The sequence below is a fragment of the Pyxicephalus adspersus genome, chromosome 11, assembly GCF_032062135.1.
Source record: "Pyxicephalus adspersus chromosome 11, UCB_Pads_2.0, whole genome shotgun sequence".
Classification (NCBI taxonomy): Eukaryota; Metazoa; Chordata; class Amphibia; order Anura; family Pyxicephalidae; genus Pyxicephalus; species Pyxicephalus adspersus.
The window spans coordinates 32,653,120-32,671,766 of record NC_092868.1 but is presented as its reverse complement, the minus strand read 5'-3'; the positions used below and the strand labels follow the sequence as shown (position 1 = coordinate 32,671,766).

Below are 18,647 nucleotides of genomic sequence, written 5' to 3'. Positions count from 1 at the left end.
TACAAGATCGCGAGTAAAAACCTGTCGGATAAGCGCGGCTTCGTGCGCGAGCTTTTTCGGTTGTTGAATAGCGCGATCGCGCACGATCCCGGATCGCTAATACGACTGCGCGATCGATAATACGATTTGGCTTGATGAATCAGGGCCTGAGGGTCTAATAAATCTAACTTGTTTACACCAGACATTTTGCATTGCATTTTGCTGCACTAAAAAAAATGAAAATGCACTGCATTTATTAGAACTTTTTACATCCTTATGGGTGCATGAAGCCCCATTCATTCATTTATTAGCCTTAACATGCTTGTAAATAACCACACAGTGCTGGACCAAAGTGGTGATTCTCCTAAACATTTCCATTAGTTATCTTCTTTGTCCTTGTGATTTGCTGTAATAAAGAGTTTTTCTTGAATATCATTAACCAGAACATGTAGTTTTGTAAAAAGATTAGTTTAATCCTATTCCACACACTCCCAGGTAATCATTTTTAGTTCCCAGAAGTAACTTTAAGGCTTAGTCTACATGGGCTGTTTCCCCAGAATTTACCCTGAGGCTTTAAAAGACCATGTTTGAAATTCCCATGCATTCTAATGGACTAATCTACACCAGGGCCTTTCCTTGAGGCACGTCTTTGAGCGTTATAGATAATGCTCTTTGCAACATTTTAAAAAGGACTGAAATTACTATGGGGTTACCATAAGAAAGGCAAAATGTGTTCTAGTGCTGGCAGATATTCCATACTTATACTAACTAATATTTAGAATATTAATGTGTGACCACGGGACACTGCAATGTATGGTCACTAGAAGCAGGAGGCATGGCTTGATAAGAACTGATACTGCGAAAGACAAATCAAACAATAGGTAACTTGTTATTGGAGTGAGGCTTCGTACATCAGATGATTCTCATCGGATAAATCGACTCAGGGCTGATATCGGACAAGAATCTGGCGTGTGCACCATGCTTGTCCTTCGCCGTTTATGGATCTGTCCTGGCGATTCCTGAACCCTGAGATTCCTACCATGTTTCCCCGAAAAAAAGACAGTGTCCCATATTAATTTGTGCTCCAAAAAATGCACTTGGCTTCATTTTCAGGGGATGTCTTATTTTTTCATGAACAACAATTTATTCGTGAACAAAAAAGCAACATTTATTCAAATATAGTCATGTCATCACATTGTGGAACATCATCATAACTCTCCAAACCCTGAAATCCATCATAAAGTTCTTGTGATATTCAGGAACAAAAATTAACATTTATTCAAATATAGTCATGTCATCATCTTCTGGAACATCATCATAAATCTCCAAACCCTAAATTCCATCTTGATTTTCTTGTGACTTTACTTTAGAACCATTGGCCCCAATTTTTCATGTCTTGAAATAGGCTTTAAACTCCTTAAATGAGCACCTCTGGTTCATGTATGTATATATATGTTCTAGCTTCTTTTTGGGGTAGGGCTTATATTTCAAGCATCCTCAAAAACACGGAAAAATCATACTAGGGCTTATTTTCGGGGGAGGTCCTATTTGGTATTTGTTTGAGACCCAGGTATCGCTCATAATATGTCTTTGGACCCTACCTATTACCTCTGCCATAATATCATCTATATGTGCATGCTCTACAACATTGCCTTTACATGAAGCCTCCTCTGACCTGGAACCTTTCCACAAGCTTTTGCCACAACATTGGCTTTCTTCTGGAGAGAAGGATGATGGCAGATAGAGCAGCAGTAATTAACCTGGGGGTCATTGTCAATGTTCTACCAGCTAGAGATAAAATTGCAATTTTCTGTGCTTTTGTAACATTGACATGAATCTACAGTCATACCATCTAATATTTGTTGTGTAGGCCAACTCAGCACATATTACACCATGGAATAATATTTGTATTTGTTGTATTCAGTAACAGTGTTGTGTCCTTGTTGAAAGATGATGATGTTTATTTACTTGTTACAAGTGCCACCACATCATAACTGAGTCAACTGGTTCTCCAGTCTGTGTACAAACATTGTTCATTCATATCAAGTTACTTTTGTTTTGATACATTAGAGGCATGCATAGCTGTTAGATTGTAGTATGACTATGGAACCTCATGGTAATAAAGAGGAGCATTGTTGTCTCTGTGTGCCATAAAAGTAAAGGTTGTTTAATTGTAATATCTATTAGACAGCTTTGTCTACATGTAAATATGTTTATTTAGTTTTGTGCATTATGTGCATTGTGTTAAGGCAGCCCATTTAATATTATTATCATTATTATTATGGTTTTCAACTCACCACAAGAAAAATGAACTGCACCACCAGTTACAGTGTAGCAAATTGTTTCTTATAATGAATACTATGCAATAATATAGATGTGTGGAAAGAAACCTTGAATTTGGTAAAAATTAAAAAAAAAGTGCATTTTTAATGGAAGTTGCAGTGTTTTGTCAGAATGTAACGTGTTTTATTTTTTGGCAACGTGTGTTATTTTTCTGTATAATGTATTGATCCTGAAAAAACATGATTGTGTTATAATTGATATTTTGATTGGATTTTATCAATTATAATTCAGTTCAGTTATCAAACCAGTGGATGTTACATCGAATAATAATTGTTAATCGCAAGGATGAATTTTATAAATTCAGGGACCCTGATTTATGAAAGCTCTCCAAGGCTGGAGAGAATACACTTTCATCAGTGAAGCTGGGTGATCCAGCAAACCTGGAATGGATCTGGTCCATGATTCAAAACATTTGCTAGCAAATAGCAAATGATTTTTAAAAACCCATTTCATGTTTTCTGGATCACCCAGTTCACTTCTGAAAGTGTATTCTCTCCAGCCTTGGCGAGCTTTCATAAATCAGGGCCATTATATCAATCTGTATATTATTGAAAATAATAAAAGGATTCAGAAAAGACAGTACCATAGTAGCGGAATGATTTTCAAAATTGGAAATAAGGTAATTCCTTTTTAAGGAGTATTGCCAACCCCAAATAAAAAAATATTTAGATAGAATGGAGGGAAACAGAGTTTTTTTTTGGCAAGAAAGGTGTTGTATATTTTTTCATGGATTATATATCAAAACATTATCAAGACCTTTTAGGGTGATAGAGGTCCAACATTTGACCAACTTATTGGCACTATACATAAACCACCTAATTTGTGACTTTACAATCTTATCCGAGTATTAACCGCAAGTACAGTTTGTGGAAATCGCATACGCAGACCATTAAATTTACTGGCTCCGGACCTTGCAAGCGCGGGGAGCCAAGTGTCGCTCAAATTGGAAGAAACTTCCCCTTATTTGACTTCATGATGCCAGAACCTGCCCACTCTCCAATTGCAGGTCTGAGCTGTGCAATGGGAGAGTGGGCGGGTTGTGTCCAGAGACAACCTGCCCGCTTGCCTGAGATCCGTACGGGGGACGTGGTCCGCTGCTCTGGCCGGTTCCCCCCCCCCTGCAGCAGGGTCCTTCTCCTGAACCCGCTCGGGGGCGCACCGGCAAGAGCCGCAGACCACCAACATTTTCTGGCAGACCACCAGTTAGCGACCACTGGTCCTGCTATTCATAATAACACAAATTATTCATTACATTTGAGAAAAGGACATGGTACGTAGTCATGTCAACATATGAAAGAATACAAGGTATTTCACTGTACTGAATAGGATAATACTCAGATAAGTTTGTAATGTGACAAATTAGGTAGTTTATGTCTAGTGCCAATAAGCTAGCCAAATGTTGGATCTGTATCACTCACACACATAATAGGTCTTGATAATGATATTGATTTCTATTCTATGAGCAATTATCACTGAATACAACACTTTTCTTGCCACAAAACCTGTTTGCCTTGATTCTATCTATATGATAATAATAATATATTAAGTGAGAATAATGCAATAAGAGATAATTGCATAGAGTATGTCTAACATATGGGTCCATTCACACCTTTCTTGCATCACGCTAGGTGTTGCATGTTGATGAGTTTTTCTGTCTTCTTTGGTTTTAGTGAGCCACTCCATACATGTACCTGTCCCTATTTTAATACTTTTCTCCTGTGCATTGAATTTATATCTAAATTCCTATTTCTATCCCTGTTCAAGATTTGTTAGTTGAGCAATAAGCAGATATTTCTAAAACATTCCCCAAAGTTACCAAAATTAGAATCATTTTTTGGAAAATATTTTTTTATTTTTTTATTATTTACTGTTTATCCTCTTCCTCCATAATACTAATCATTGTTTGCTTTTATGTTTGTAGTGTGAGTTGTGGGTTTTAGCAAGCCCAGATGGAGAGCTTAGCATCTGTTTTCTGTTATTCCTTCCTGTGTCTCCATCCTATAAACTGCTGGTTGTCATAGTGAAGTTTAGGCTGACACCTCTCACACTGGTAGGAGATCTCATTTCACGCATGCTCAGTGTGTCTGCACATTCTCCTCCCTGCCTTCAGCTCACAAGTCTCCAGTGTACAGAGAGGACCAGCATTATCCCTGATGGCATCTGTGTGCTTACAGCCAGCCCGATCACTGCTGAGGATATAAACAGAGGGATTGGATCTGATCATCTGCGGATGATGATTGCTTATCTAGCAAGGGGCAATCTGCAGGATATTCTCAATGAAGGCTTCCCAGAGGTATCAGCATGAATAGTTGTATGTGTAAGAGGCCAGGTTTGCTGCAGTTAGGACTTTAGAGGAGAGTGGAGAAGTTTGCGGAAGTTTGGGGGTCTTGATTGCCTTTGTAGGGGTCAGCTCCAAAGGATACCCGTGTCCTGGGTACAATCTGTAGAGAGGAATGAATGGGAAACACAATTTGGTATTTTTTATATACACAGCATATAAATCACATAATTTACAAAGAGCTCTGTACATTAGAATGAGGACCGCTCATGGTATACTTGTATTTGAGACAGGAAGCTGAGGTTTTCTATCAGATGTTATCAGTTTGTATGCGTAGCTGGTATTTGTCTCTTTACATGTGTATACGTTTATTGTAACTATAATATTGTGTGTATTGTTATACAATTACAACTTCACATCTGCATCCCACTTATGTACATTTTTGTTGCTTGGAAGAAATCAGATACAAATTAAATTGTACGTATGATGGGATCTGTGAAGGTCGAAATGTTCATTCTATAAAATTATTATTTCTTTATAGAAAAATAGATGAATATTTCATGTTTTGTAGACATTGTCACCTTGTATCCAATTCCTGGTTAATGAAAGGGATAGGTTGATGTCTCCTTGCTGGTGACAACATTGTGTTACACGCACATCAGAACTGACATGGGGTGAAATAGATGACCAAATGGCTAAAGCTTTATCCAGTACCCAAGCTGGAAGAACTAATAAAGCCTGGAAAACTGTAGATATTTTGCAAATGTATCAAAGTTAAATATTTGTATTCTTGTAAAGAAATACAGACATTTTTTATGGCTTTGTGGATATATAGCAAGTATTATCAAAGTTAAATATTTGTTATGTATTTTTATTAGGCATTGTTTTTCTGTTTGTTGTTGTTCTTGAAGAAAGGTCACTGGAGTTTATGAAAAGGCCATGATTATTATTATAACACAGTATAAAGCGCCAACGTATTACGCAGCGCTGTATAAAGCCATGCCATGTTCTGGGAATGCTTACATAATGTAAAATATAGAAGCAGAATCTCTGCAGGAAATTTCATCAGGGATGGCAGGGAATGCTGTGACTGCAGATTTTAGCAATGCTGAAGCTCTTTCTGTGTTTCTGGGGTTGGAATAGTCCCTGGATGTGTCACAGTCTTCTGTAGCTCGGTCTTGTCACATGGGACTAGGTTTCCGATTACAAAGACGTGTAAGGTTAGCCTATGTAAGCTTGGTCTCTCCAGATTTAAATGGAATCCCTACCTGAGCACACGTGCCACTGAAGCTGATCTCAGCTGCACGCTAGCCGAGCTGGCTTTACCAGCGCCCTTTAACCTGGCAATGTGCAGCGATTTATTGGATAATCATGTAGTAATATTAATACATTATGCAAAATGCCTGTATCCCAAGAGGGGGAACCTGCTGGGTTATATATGTTATAGATCCTGTTTATTAATAATAATAATAATAATAATAATGTTCTGACTTCACATAAAACAATGGTCATGGACTTTGCCAGGTGAATGTATAGTAAGGCAGCGACACATGAAAGAGTACTCCTCTCCTGCTATGCAGGATAGTTACAGCATTACTGTCAGCAGCTTTGCATGGAGTATTTGCACATTATGACAGATGACTATTTGGCCAAAGGGGGGCCACTGATAATGTAAATCATGTTTTTGTGCTGTATATGCATTGTCACTGCAGCCAGCTCCATTCTTATCATTTTAGAGATTCCGGAATTGGGCCAGGAATGTGCACTGCACTGCTAATCATATGGATACAATATGTGCAATGCAATAATAATAATATGTACTATACATGAACAGCTTACTGTCCCACATAGGAGAGAATGAATTGGAAAATAGGCATATTGTGCTGGGATAATTGTAATTATTTGCAATAACTAGGTAGTGACTGAATTAGCATGCAGCGTGCTGAAAATATATTATGCCCCGATTTCCAGCTATTACATAAGTAAAGAACTAAAAAATGTTTTCTTGGTGCAATATTTATAACATATTGCTTAGTGTTCCTGAGACCAACGTAGTGTTAACCTGTTCATCATTCCTACTTTACTTTACATGTCAGTCAGCCAAGCTCAACACAGTCCAGCTATAGAATAAAATGGAAATCCTTATCATCCCCTTAAAGCATTTACATGGCAAACTGCAATGATTCCTTTTTGCTGGTGCCTACATGTCAACGGTAATTGTAGAAAGAGGTGCCCAGTATATTCACATTACATGGGCATACAACACAAAAGGATGTTTTCTGCCAAACTCCGTGCACAATTTTTTTTTTTATATATTCATCACTAGGCACAAAGAATTTAAATCCATACTATGTGCACCAAACCCTTTGCAAGCCCAGATATTATCTTGTATAGGTAATGGTGAAATCATTACTGTGCTGCTCATAACTTGTGCAGAGAGCAGAATTTGGCGGAACTAATGGCGGCAAGCTAAAGTTGGGGATGGATACAAAACCAGTCACTGTTACAAATAGAGAGAACAGAAGCTTCTGGTGTTCATATTTAGATAATATTTTCTCATCTTATATGTGAATATCCTGCAGTTCAACTTTAACTTTACTGATTCAAAAAATGTTAAGAGGGAGCACATTATTATTAATATTAAAAAAAGAATGTATCAATTTATATAAATCCATTGTGTCCATGTAACCCTGTCTATTGTCATCTATAAGTACAAAGCTTTTTATTGGCGTTTCACATGAAAAGCTTTTCACACCCTTGTAGATGTTCACAGTGAAGTCCTTGTGTAGCTCTGCACGTAAAATGAAGTCATGATCAAAAGATTAATGAAGAGTTCAGAGCAGTCTAGCTGTCAGCCGGCAATAACTAATATTTATTGATTACATTGCTGAACATAATTGTGCTCTGTACAAGTCAGCTAAAATAAAGAACACCGATCAGGGAGAAGTGTTTGGAGATTCAGTAACTAAATAGGCCCATCTAATATTGTGTAGATCTCTGTTGTGCCACCAAAACAGCTCTGACCTATTGAGACATGACCTCCACAAGACCTCTGATGGTGTCCTGGGGTATCTGGCACCAAGATGTGAGCAGTAGATCCTTTAAGTTACAATTTGTTCACTGTCTTCTTTCCATTGTGCATTCTTCTGCCATTTCTCCTCCAGGTAAACAATGCACGTACACCTGGCACTCCACATTGACAAAAGAAAACATAATTCATCCTAACTGGTCTTTTTCTTCCATTGCTTAATGGTATAATTTGATGTTGCTGTGTCCATTGTAGGCGCTGTCAGCAATGGATTGGAGTTAGGATGTGTGCACTCTGAATGGTCTGTGGCTTGGCAGACCTATTGCTGCAATGCTCTGCGAAGAGTGTTCTACATAGAGCTGCAATGCTCTGCGAATGTGTTCTGACACCTTTTGCTTATGGTTAACAATGTGTTTTTCAGCAATTTTACTGCAGTATCTGGATTGAAGTGGGGTTGAACCAGATAGGTTAGCTTCCCACTAGTATCTAACAAGCATCAATGAGCCTTGGAAGCCTATGACCCTCTTGCTGGGTCACCAGTTCTCAGTCTTAATACCACTTTTGATAGGTACTACCTATGCAAGTCGTAACTCCCCCCCCCCCCCCCATAAGACCTTCAGTTTTGGAGATCCTCTGACCCAGTTGTCTATCCATCTTAATTTGACCCATTTTTTCTTGCTAGTTTAAAAACATTACTTTCATGCTTAAAACAAAGTGTGCATATTGTGGGCAGCCTTTTCTTTGCTCCTTATAAGTCCTCTTCTCAGAGTCCTTGTCCAGCCCGGGAATTTCAGCTTCTCTTCGAGATCCTCACCAGGTTATGTGCTATCAGGCACATACAGATTTGTAATGTTCATATTGTCCTGTTATAAGAATGATTTTAGCACCTTTATTTGACAAAATAGCCTTGGGTATAAACCTTCATAAAAGCTGTTTTTGAGACATCAAAATCCAAAAAAGTGGAATTATTTTTGACAGCACTAAAATTAAATTTCCAATCCAGTTTTGTTTCCATCTGTGGTACACATCACACTTTGAAATAGATTTCTGTAGCATAGTGTATCTTGACATGTCACTCCTGCTGTTTTTGCTGCCCATTGAATCTGTAGTACTATATCCATATTAAATATGGCATGAAAGAAATAATTCCTACCTAAATTGCATTTTTTATTATTACTATATTAATATAACATATGTTACCAGAATAGTTTGGGGCCCATTCACACCTGTCTGCTGCTGTGTGTTATATATTTAACATATGTTATTGCTGTTATTGCTGTGAATGGTTGATATGAACTGCTACTTTCTCTATAGATCCTATTATCTACATGAATAAAAGTCAGTCATTAAAAAGTAACTTGTTTTTCACATGCTGTATACAATTCCATGTTGACAAAACAAGTTTTCTGTTTAACAACCAAATAAGGTTTATACAGTTCTGAAATTGTCATTGGCAAATGTTTGTTACACTTTCCCTTAGATAATATCTATTTTATATGAATATATAGGAAGTTAATAATTTGTATTATTAATAATAAAGTATGAGTTTTTTGTTTCTCCATGCGTGGTAATGGCTGTTGTACATTAGTGCCATTATTCTACCAGTGTAATGGCTTTCAGCCTGTATATAATATATTGTTTTTCCTGCCTCATTTTACTACAGAATGTGCATCAACATCCATAAACTACAGCTTCCTGAAGTTATAGTGAAACAAGTTACACACCTTTAATCCCTATGTAAAACCATGTACTGATGTGGTATTTTTACACAGCAAACAATGACCTGCTGAGTGCAAAACATGAAAAAATGACGAGTGGTTACTATTGTAAGCCATTATTACCCAAGGTTCAGTCTCACATCTAAGCTCCAAAAACTTTGATCCTGTATAGGCCGCATACTGTACACAGTGAAGCACCCTGCAATGAACTTCGTCCTTTATATTTATATATGTGTGTATGTATGTGTATATATATATATATATATATATATATATATATATATATATAAACAAATATTTGGTTGTGTATGTGCATAATTTGGTCAGTTCTCCATCCAGTTCCAGCGCAGTTTAATTTTAAAACTTACCTAACCTTACCTTACCTGGCAGTCAAGTATTAGTAAACAACTTTTTTTTTTTTTTAAATACAACTTTTTTTAATATTAAACATTTAAACATATAAAACCATAAAAAAGAATAAATAGAATATAAAAAAAGTCCTTTCTACTGGATTTGCTGCATCTCCTTTTTGAGAGCCTCCAGGTCCCAAGTTGCATGCCTCAGAGCTATTTTGCAAGGCGACTGTCTTAGCCATCATTCCAACAACCAATCTTTACACCAAACCCAGCGCTTCTTCACAACTTTCACATCATCTTCATGTTCACTTAGCAGCAAAATCTGCTTTCTTCTTGCTTGTGAGGACTTGGAAGGACATATTGCACAGAGAGACAAAGGAGCAGTGTGCCGAATGATCGTTTGTAAGACCCATCTTTCATACACAAGTTCTTTTTATAACAAATTTCAGACCCATACTTCTTGTACATCACTTCCTCTGGTACACGTACGTCACTTCCTCCGGTACACATCACTTCCTGTACCGTTCAAACGATCGCATCTAGCATGTGTACATTATCTTTGAACTCTCGTATCTTTATCTGCATGTACATAATCGGCACTATATAATCGTTTAAAGATATTGTTAATATTCATTGATCGTTCGTTTTTAAACAATTATTAAAGGTGTGTACGTTAAGGGTTTCTTTTATCATCAGTTCTACAATGGCAGAGTGATGGAAAGTATAATTACGCACAGGCAGCTCCATCACATCGCTTCCAAAATTTAACTATTAGTTTAGTAAAAGTTCTGATGTTAAAGCAGTCTTTAATCCACCAAAATTGTTAATTCATTCTTTACTCTTAATACCGTAATAAAAGTGCACAAACACCAACAAAGATATTACATACTTGCCGGAACTTTCTTCACACAGTAAGCATTTGTTTGTGGTTTATGCAAAACTAAATTTGTTTCTATTTGTTTTCATTATCATATTTAGCTTGTTCTGTAGTCATGCAGAATAGTGGCTTGTGTTATTTCTGTCTTATAAATACACTAGCACGCACAAAGTGTCGAAGAAAGATGTGGAAGATGTTCCGTTTCATAAGAAATAATAAGATGAAAAATAGAATAACTAGACCTGCAACCACAGAGGTTTTTGGGTTATGAAGTACATACATGGCTAATCTAATAGATTTGAGGTTTGATTTTACTAGAGCTGTGTATGGTACACAAGCAGCTCCTTTAGTATTAAAGTACATATGCAGGGAACTTTTTTATTAGTTTTGGAGTTACTGTATAAATGTTAGCACTTGCAATAAATTTTGGTCTCATCAGGAAAATTTCCCTTTACTGTGCTGTTGACAAATTTCACCAGAAAGAAGTGATGGGAAATCCCTATTAGCAACTTGCAGAAGTAATGTTCAGGTTATCTTTAGGGCCTGTGTTGGCAGCTTTGCTCCAGAACTGCTTTCATACAGTTCTATAGAAATGTAAAAGCAGCTGAAGCAGGTCAAATTCTGGTTGAATGCAGGTCAGCTGCACCTGCAACAAAGTATATACAATTCAAATTGATCTCTAACCTAGTTTAACCATGCCACATTCCAATATCATTACAACAAACCCACCAATACAGTAAATAGAACTTTTAAAGCATTCAACAAATCCATTTGATATACCAGATAATTAAAAACTTGATTATTTAATATTTTTAGACAACAGTAAAAAAATTGTACAACTTACAATAGTCTCAGGATTTCTGGGGTTCTACGCAGTTCACGGGCCTAAATCCGCTCCCTCAGGAACCACTCTGAGATATTATCTTGATTTTGCATGAACCACCTAGGAGAAAACAGATCAGGACGGACCAGCAGCACCAACCGATTCCTGATTAAATACTCTGAAAATACTGGAACTGTATCGCCTTAAACAATTTCTAACTAGTCTTCCAACTAGCTTATTTGTCATCATATTCAATTTTATATCTTACATTTCCTTGGTACAATCCTACAGAGTATTCTCAAATAACCAAAAGCTAAAGCAATCCTGTAAGTCGCATGCACAGCAGAATCCACTGCTAGTAGAGAGGGCGGTCATTCATGTAAAATGAAGATAATATCTCAGAATGGTTCCCAAGGAAGTGGATTTAGGCCAGTGAAATGCATTGAACCCCAGAAATTCTGAGACCATTGCAAGTTGTACAATTTGATATACTATTTTTTAAAATTATTAAATAATCAAGTTTTTAATAGAAAAATGATCTGTTTTATTTATTGAATATGTTTAATCCTTACTCAAAGTGATCTCAGACTGATGTTAAAAGCTTACTTCAGATGTCTATAGAAGCCATTTGACACCGGCTCCAGAGTATTGCATCTTTGTTGTATCAGGCATTCTTGAACAAGCTTTATCCTTTGCCACAAATTGTATATTTCAGGTGCTTAGTTCTTGTTGTCTGGATCGTTCTGTCTCTAAAAAATTAAATCCCGGCACATAGGGGTCTCAGAACCTCGGAAATGTGTTGGCTTTTGACGGTAATTGAACTTCACCAGGGAATCCAGTGCTCAGTTTTCTACATTATTACATTATTTTTTATTATACATTAATATTTCTACATTATTAATACATTATTCTACAGGAATACAACTACTGGACACAACAGTATAGTAATGTTACTGACAGCTTTTAACATAATAGAAAAATGGATACTTAGAGACAGGTAAAACGTATTATCAATAAAGGTGAGGTTTTGCCCTTGGAGCATATTAGGAGAATTGCCTTTGATATTTAGAAAGAATTGGAAATATGAATTATTTGTAAGCCAAGAAGCAGTTACAAAGCAAAATTACAAATTTTAAGGCCACACTTTAAATGCTTTTAGTACTGCACTGTAAGACGACATAACATTTTAAAAAGTACAAAAGTAGACAAGTAAACTAAGGAAGGGAATGGGAAGTCTCACTTATTTACTGTAGGTGAATCTAACTAACATGCTTTGATTATAAATGATTCACCAATGTTCTGTGATTGTAGCTGCATTTTTCACTGGTATTACAAATAGAAATACTTTCATGCAATGTACTCAAAGGCTTCCAGTTGAAACAGCTCCCTTATCTTTCATTGTGCTGTTTGGCGGTCTTCTTAGCAATGATAAGATTAATATTCTTCCTAATTAAAAACTATGGTATTCAATGTAGCTTTTTATAATCTTTATTCCAGGGGATTCATGGGTTTCTTATCATATTTTCACAAGTAGAACAAATTCATTCCACACCCTTTTCTTTTCACATCCTTTGGGCAAGAAAGAATTTATGAAAATTCCTTTGAGAAGCCCTTTAGCTTCATATTTTGTTACAGAAAAGCAGGAATGCAAAAGAAAGACTTTAATATAATGTTTTGCCATGTGGCCATTTAGGATAAACAGAATGCTTAGACATTAAGCTTTACTAATATAATAATAATTCAGTGTAAACTAAGCCCACTTACCGACTTACTAACCCACTCCGATCCTCATAAGGTGTCTTCATGTAACACTGGAATATTTGTTCTGCTGCTAGGTTGCCGTACTGTAAAACCACTGACATATTGGCTAGTAGGGCCAGCCTTAAAAATGATGGCTTATTACAAACAGTCACTAAGTAAAAGAGGGTCAGGGCAGTCCTTATGGCTACTGGGAAGTACATAACAGCTCAGGATTTGGGACATTTGAACTTCAGAAGAACTCATGTAAAAGACTGTGGCATTTTGTGCCTGTGCCCTGGGACTGGCGCCTATTAGTACTGTTTGATTTTTGACAGGTCTATTATTACACTTTAACTGCCAAGGATGTGTTCTGTTTATTTTTTTGCCTATTCCTCGTTCAGTGATCTGGCCATGCCTGCGTGTTCATAAGTACGTACTCTGTCAAGGCTTTGTGGCCTTGGTCTGAAGTGCACACAAGATGGTGCTTGTGAATCTTGGCTTGAGTTTCTTTGTGGCTATGAAAACGATCCATTGTGCTTTGGCTAATATTAAAGCCTGCTTCTGCACACAGCAGTTGCTAACAGTTCTGAGCAGGGCCTAGTTTGTTCTCAAAGACTTGATATTTACCTACTTCTTCTTCCTGAATTTTGCCCACCTGTCCCTCGTATCCTTGTTGTTGACCTCTGCTTGCCTGACCATTGTATTTGTCTGCATTCCATCACTACCTCTGCTGGTTCATTGACTTAATGATGCTTTGCTTACTACCTTCTTGACCTTTTTGCAGGTCAGTTTTCAGAGCTGACTCTTCCAGTCCTCATTTCTTTCTGTTATAATCAAGCTTAAGCCTAGTCCTGGATTGTCTTTGAACTACTGAAGCTTCTGCTTGTTTTCTCTCAACTGTGTACTCGCCTTATCCCATCACCCCAACCCTTCGGTGGGATGATCCTGGGGTCACAACCTAGTGGACATCAAGAATCAAATGTAGGTAGTAGTTTCAGTAGTGGAGTTACCTTTAAAATGTACCTTCACTTGTAGAACCTTCTTCTAGTGCACATGCAGAACAATCTGAATTGATTCTAATGAGGAGTCCGTACTCTGACAGAACAAGAGGAAGAAAACTCATAAAAATCAGTTAAAATGAAGCTGGGATCTCATTTAAAATTTCTTCATAAGGTATCAGTCTATTTTCACCACTGAACATGGACACGCTTTACTTTTCATTGATCTTCTCATTATGCTTTAAATCACTCTTACTTCACAGAGTAGAGCCTACCAGAGTGGGATCATTTAGGATAAGCATAAAATATGACGTTAGGGTATAATCTAGGAGGAACACAGGTATGAAATTTTGTGGAATTACATTTCTAGGCTGAGATTGGCACACAAAGAAGGGAACGATGAGAGACACGCTAAAATGTATGGTGTTTAAACATTAATGGAACTACTTAGCTGTATCTTCACCATGCAGGCTGTGCCTTTAACAAAGCGTGTCTTTTGGATGAGTGAATTGCTCCATGTCTGAATCAAGTTATTCCTCTGTGAAAACAGACCATGTCTGGGAAGGCAAATACTGTATCTATTTATATCCCGAATGAGTGAACTGAGCATGCATGCTACCATGTCCCCGAATAACTGATTGCCAGAATTCTTTACCATCTCACTGACTACTGGCATCAACATATATTGAGTATATACAGTTTATAATAATTCTGTGTTGTTATTGGTTTTGTGTCATCGTATAATTAGACTGTGTTTTAGCACAAAAATACAAAATTGTTAGCATTTAAAAATTGCAGATGAAAAGCTGGAAACTTCTCTGCCAAAATTCAGTTATTTTTACTGCCAAATGTGACATTTTAGGACTTCAGGTTTGAGGTTTTCATGATCATATGCATTTTGTGTAGTTCTAACCATTTTTACTATGATATAGTTAAGTAGAATAACACTGAGAAGCCATCAGGGTTTATAAAAAAAAAAGAACTCTCCCATTACTCAGATCTTTCCATTCATTCCTTTATAATTTATAATGTCTTTACTTTTGTGTAGCTGGCTTGATAGTTTGACGTTCAGACTTTAAGACTGGGAAAGGTGAACCTGGATGATCCAGCAAACTTGGAATGGATTTCTTAAACGTCATTTGCTTTTTGCTAGCAAATGTTTTTAATCCTGGACCAGATCAATTCCAAGTTTGCTGGTTCCCCCAGGTTCACTAGTGAAGTGTATCCTCTCCAGTCATGCTCATATGTTCTACATCAGCGGTCGACAACTGGTGGTCCGCGGCTCTGGCCGGTGCACACCCCTGCGGGGGCAGAAAAAGGGCCTTGCTGGGGGGTGCACCAGCCAGATTCGCAGACTATGACCCCCATTTGGATAACAGGTTCAGGGAAGTGGGCAGGAAGTGGTCTCTGGCCTGGTCTGAGCTGGCGATGGGAGAATGGGGGTATGTTTGCATAATGACGTCACTCTGGGGGACGTTTCTTCCCTTCCAGAGTCCGTAAATTTAGTGGTCCCTGGGCTCCAAAAGGTTGGCTTTAGATATAGTTAGAAATTAAATCTACTTTATGCCTTGTGCATTTTAGGCCAATTTAGCATACTACTTTAAACTAGAATATTCTGCATATAGTACAATGTAAATTTCTAGTTACAGCCTGGAAACCTTGTTATAATGCAGAGGTCTAGTGACAATGAAATAGAGATCATTGTCCACCCTCAGATTTTCCCTCTTTTAAAATTAGATTCAATAACAATTGGCCCTCTCTCGTGTGTCATATACTTATATAAACACAGAAAAAGTTGAGACTTCATTGTTTATGACTGTTTTAGAATACAAAGACCCAATAATTAAACACAAATATTGGAACTTCCCAAAAGGGAACTTTGTGGCTTGGCTTTAGTGAGACATTTTACTAATGAGTTAGAGCTGGAAACTATTGTTTGCCTTATTGCCCCCAGATAGGGTCTTTGATGAAAATAATTAAACTACAGCATGTGTTGGCTGAAGCCATGCCAGTTCCCATGGTGAGACACTGCCGTGCAGTTTTGTGTGCAGAATCCTCTTTGTAGTTTACAGACAAGCTGTTCCAAAAGAAATATATTTGGGGTTTGCCTTGACCTAAAAAAACAAAGAACAATATTAAATATACATTCCCGTAATTCTGCTATCTGCCTTTAGTTACATGGGTTACTGCTAGTGCTCCAAAGGTAAATGTGACATGTAATGCTTAGTCAATGAGGAAGTTGAAGAAGCAATGTTGATATGGTACAGCACAGTGGAGATAAAGTGTTTCCTGTGTATCTACACTGCCTGGCCAAATGATAGAAATCCAAGTCTGTGGGGTCAGTGTTATGACCTGGGGTTGCTTTATTTGTCAGATCTAGGTTCAGCAATATTATGTGTCCGAAAATTAGTTTGGCTGACTACCTGAATAAACTGATTGACCAAGTTTCTCCATTATTAGGGGTTTCCTTCTCTGTTCCCTGTTTTCTTCCCTGTGTGAATTCCAAGATGACAATGCCAGAATTAACCAAGCTCAGATTGTATAAAAGTAGTACTTTTACAAGGTAGCATTACAACTAGATGACTTGTGTATTGTCCCTTGATTAATCTTTGCAGGCAAAGCCTTTTTTTTCCATTCTTCAGTTTTGCAGAAGAGAATGGTTAGTATACACCAGTGTTTCTCAACCAGGGTCCTGCAGAACCTTATGGTTCCTCCAGAGCAGGGGTGTCAAAATACTCAAATACACAGAGGGCCCAAATTAAAAACTTAGACCAAGTCGGGGGCCAAACTTAACATTTATTGAAAAAATTGAGGATGTTTACTACTTCATCCATAACTAACAAAAACAAACCCCTCTACACATACTTTTGGGTTGAAAAGACTCATTTCTATCTATCTATGCAGCCTGTGTGTTGTTCATCCTCTCACATCACAAGTTTGACACTAAACATTAGACTATGCAGCCTCCAATGGATTGAAACAAACACAATGCCCCTGGTAGTCAGGCACCATGTGAGCATTGCCTAGGCTTTGTGTCACATGATGGGTGTAAAAGAATGATGTCCATGTATTTCATGTATTGAAAATGATGATGTGAGGTAGAAAAATAGAGATTCATGTGGATTCTGTCATGTGTAAGGAAATGAATGGAGATTCTCTGTGCATCCTCAGCCAAATACTGACTGTAAGTCCTCCCCGCTATGTACTACAATCATAGAAATACAGTTGGGATGATTTAACCCATCGTGTTCTTGCTGCTGGTATTGTCTGATTTAGAAGATTCAAACTGCTGTGCTGCTTCTATCATTTGCATGCAGAACTACAGTTTAAATGTATTACCGTAGGTGCCTGTGATGTGTGAGGGGGGGAGGCAGAGATATATCACCTCCTGTTCCATAGACACGAGTGATGCAGAGACTACAATTCCCGGCATTACTTGCGTCTATAGAACAATCAATAGAACAGAACAACAATGTGGGGCTGCGCATAGGCCACGCATGATGCCGGGAATTGTAGTAGCGGCATCACGTAGTAGCGGGCAGGCGGGCCAGATGTATTCATTTTTAGAATTCTTTGGGGGGCCAAAAAAGGACCTTGCAGGTCAGATTTGGCCCAAGGGCCAGAGTTTGACACCCCTGCTCCAGAGGTTGCTAGGGGTTTTCTGAGCCATGAGCAATTTGTGGCTCCCTGACATGTTGCCAATTATACCAATGATCTTTTTGGCTATCTGTAAGGGTGATATTCGTCCCGCCAGCCAGAAATTTAGGGGGCAATCTACTTACTGATCGCCATGCTAGCATTCTGTGAGCTATGGATATAGTAAATATAGCAGGGGTTCCTTAAGCCTGAAAAGTTATTTCATTTAAAAAGATTGAGAAAGACTGGTATAAGGTGTATTTTATGGGGTAATGTAAATGTGTAATGTAAATCACCTAGCTTGGTCTGTTAACATGCCTTGCTACATTAATTCCTGCACTTTAATGTTAACATTTGGCAAAACAAACAAAACAAAATGTATACTATTCAGATCTTCATACTGCCAAATGGTCTAAGCTAGCAAGGTATACTGCCTTTTACTTTATTATTTGCTCCTCGTATTGTGAACATTTTCCATATCCCACGCAATACTTCATCATAACCATGGTCTCCTACTTTACTAGAGAATAACCAAAGCTATAACATCACATGTACTGTATGACTCCTGATCTGTTTTATTCATTTATTTTCCTAAACTCTCTACAAATTTCCCATGCCTTTCTTACATTATATTCCCAAAATGTACTTCATAGTCAATGTAGTCTAACAATTTATATAGGGAAAAATACTTAATTTTCTTTACATTTTCATCAGACGGGGTGATTAAGTTTTTAGTACTGAGAATAGTTTAACCACAAGGAGGACAAGTAGAAATCTCCTCCTAGTTCTTCTACAGTATAATTGTGGGTTACTTTTTTAAATCTTAACTTTGGTTTCTAAAAAACTTTAAAATTACCAGACATTTTGAATG

The 18,647-nt window shown here is 37.5% G+C and overlaps 1 protein-coding gene across 3 annotated transcripts in view; it reads left to right on the top strand.

Annotated features, from left to right (window-relative positions):
* The window catches only part of DIXDC1 (DIX domain containing 1), an 87,656-nt gene that overhangs the window by 9,599 nt on the left and 59,410 nt on the right, over positions 1-18,647 (top strand). The window contains exon 1 of one of the 3 annotated variants that reach the window (XM_072425642.1): positions 4,442-4,615. The exons of 1 other annotated variant lie outside the window; for it this stretch is intronic. In XM_072425642.1, the coding sequence (XP_072281743.1) occupies positions 4,553-4,615 (63 nt within the window). In that variant the 5' untranslated portion in view covers positions 4,442-4,552. Of the gene's footprint in view, positions 1-4,441; positions 4,616-18,647 lie in introns of those variants that run through there. One more of the 3 variants, XM_072425640.1, reaches the window with a different exon arrangement.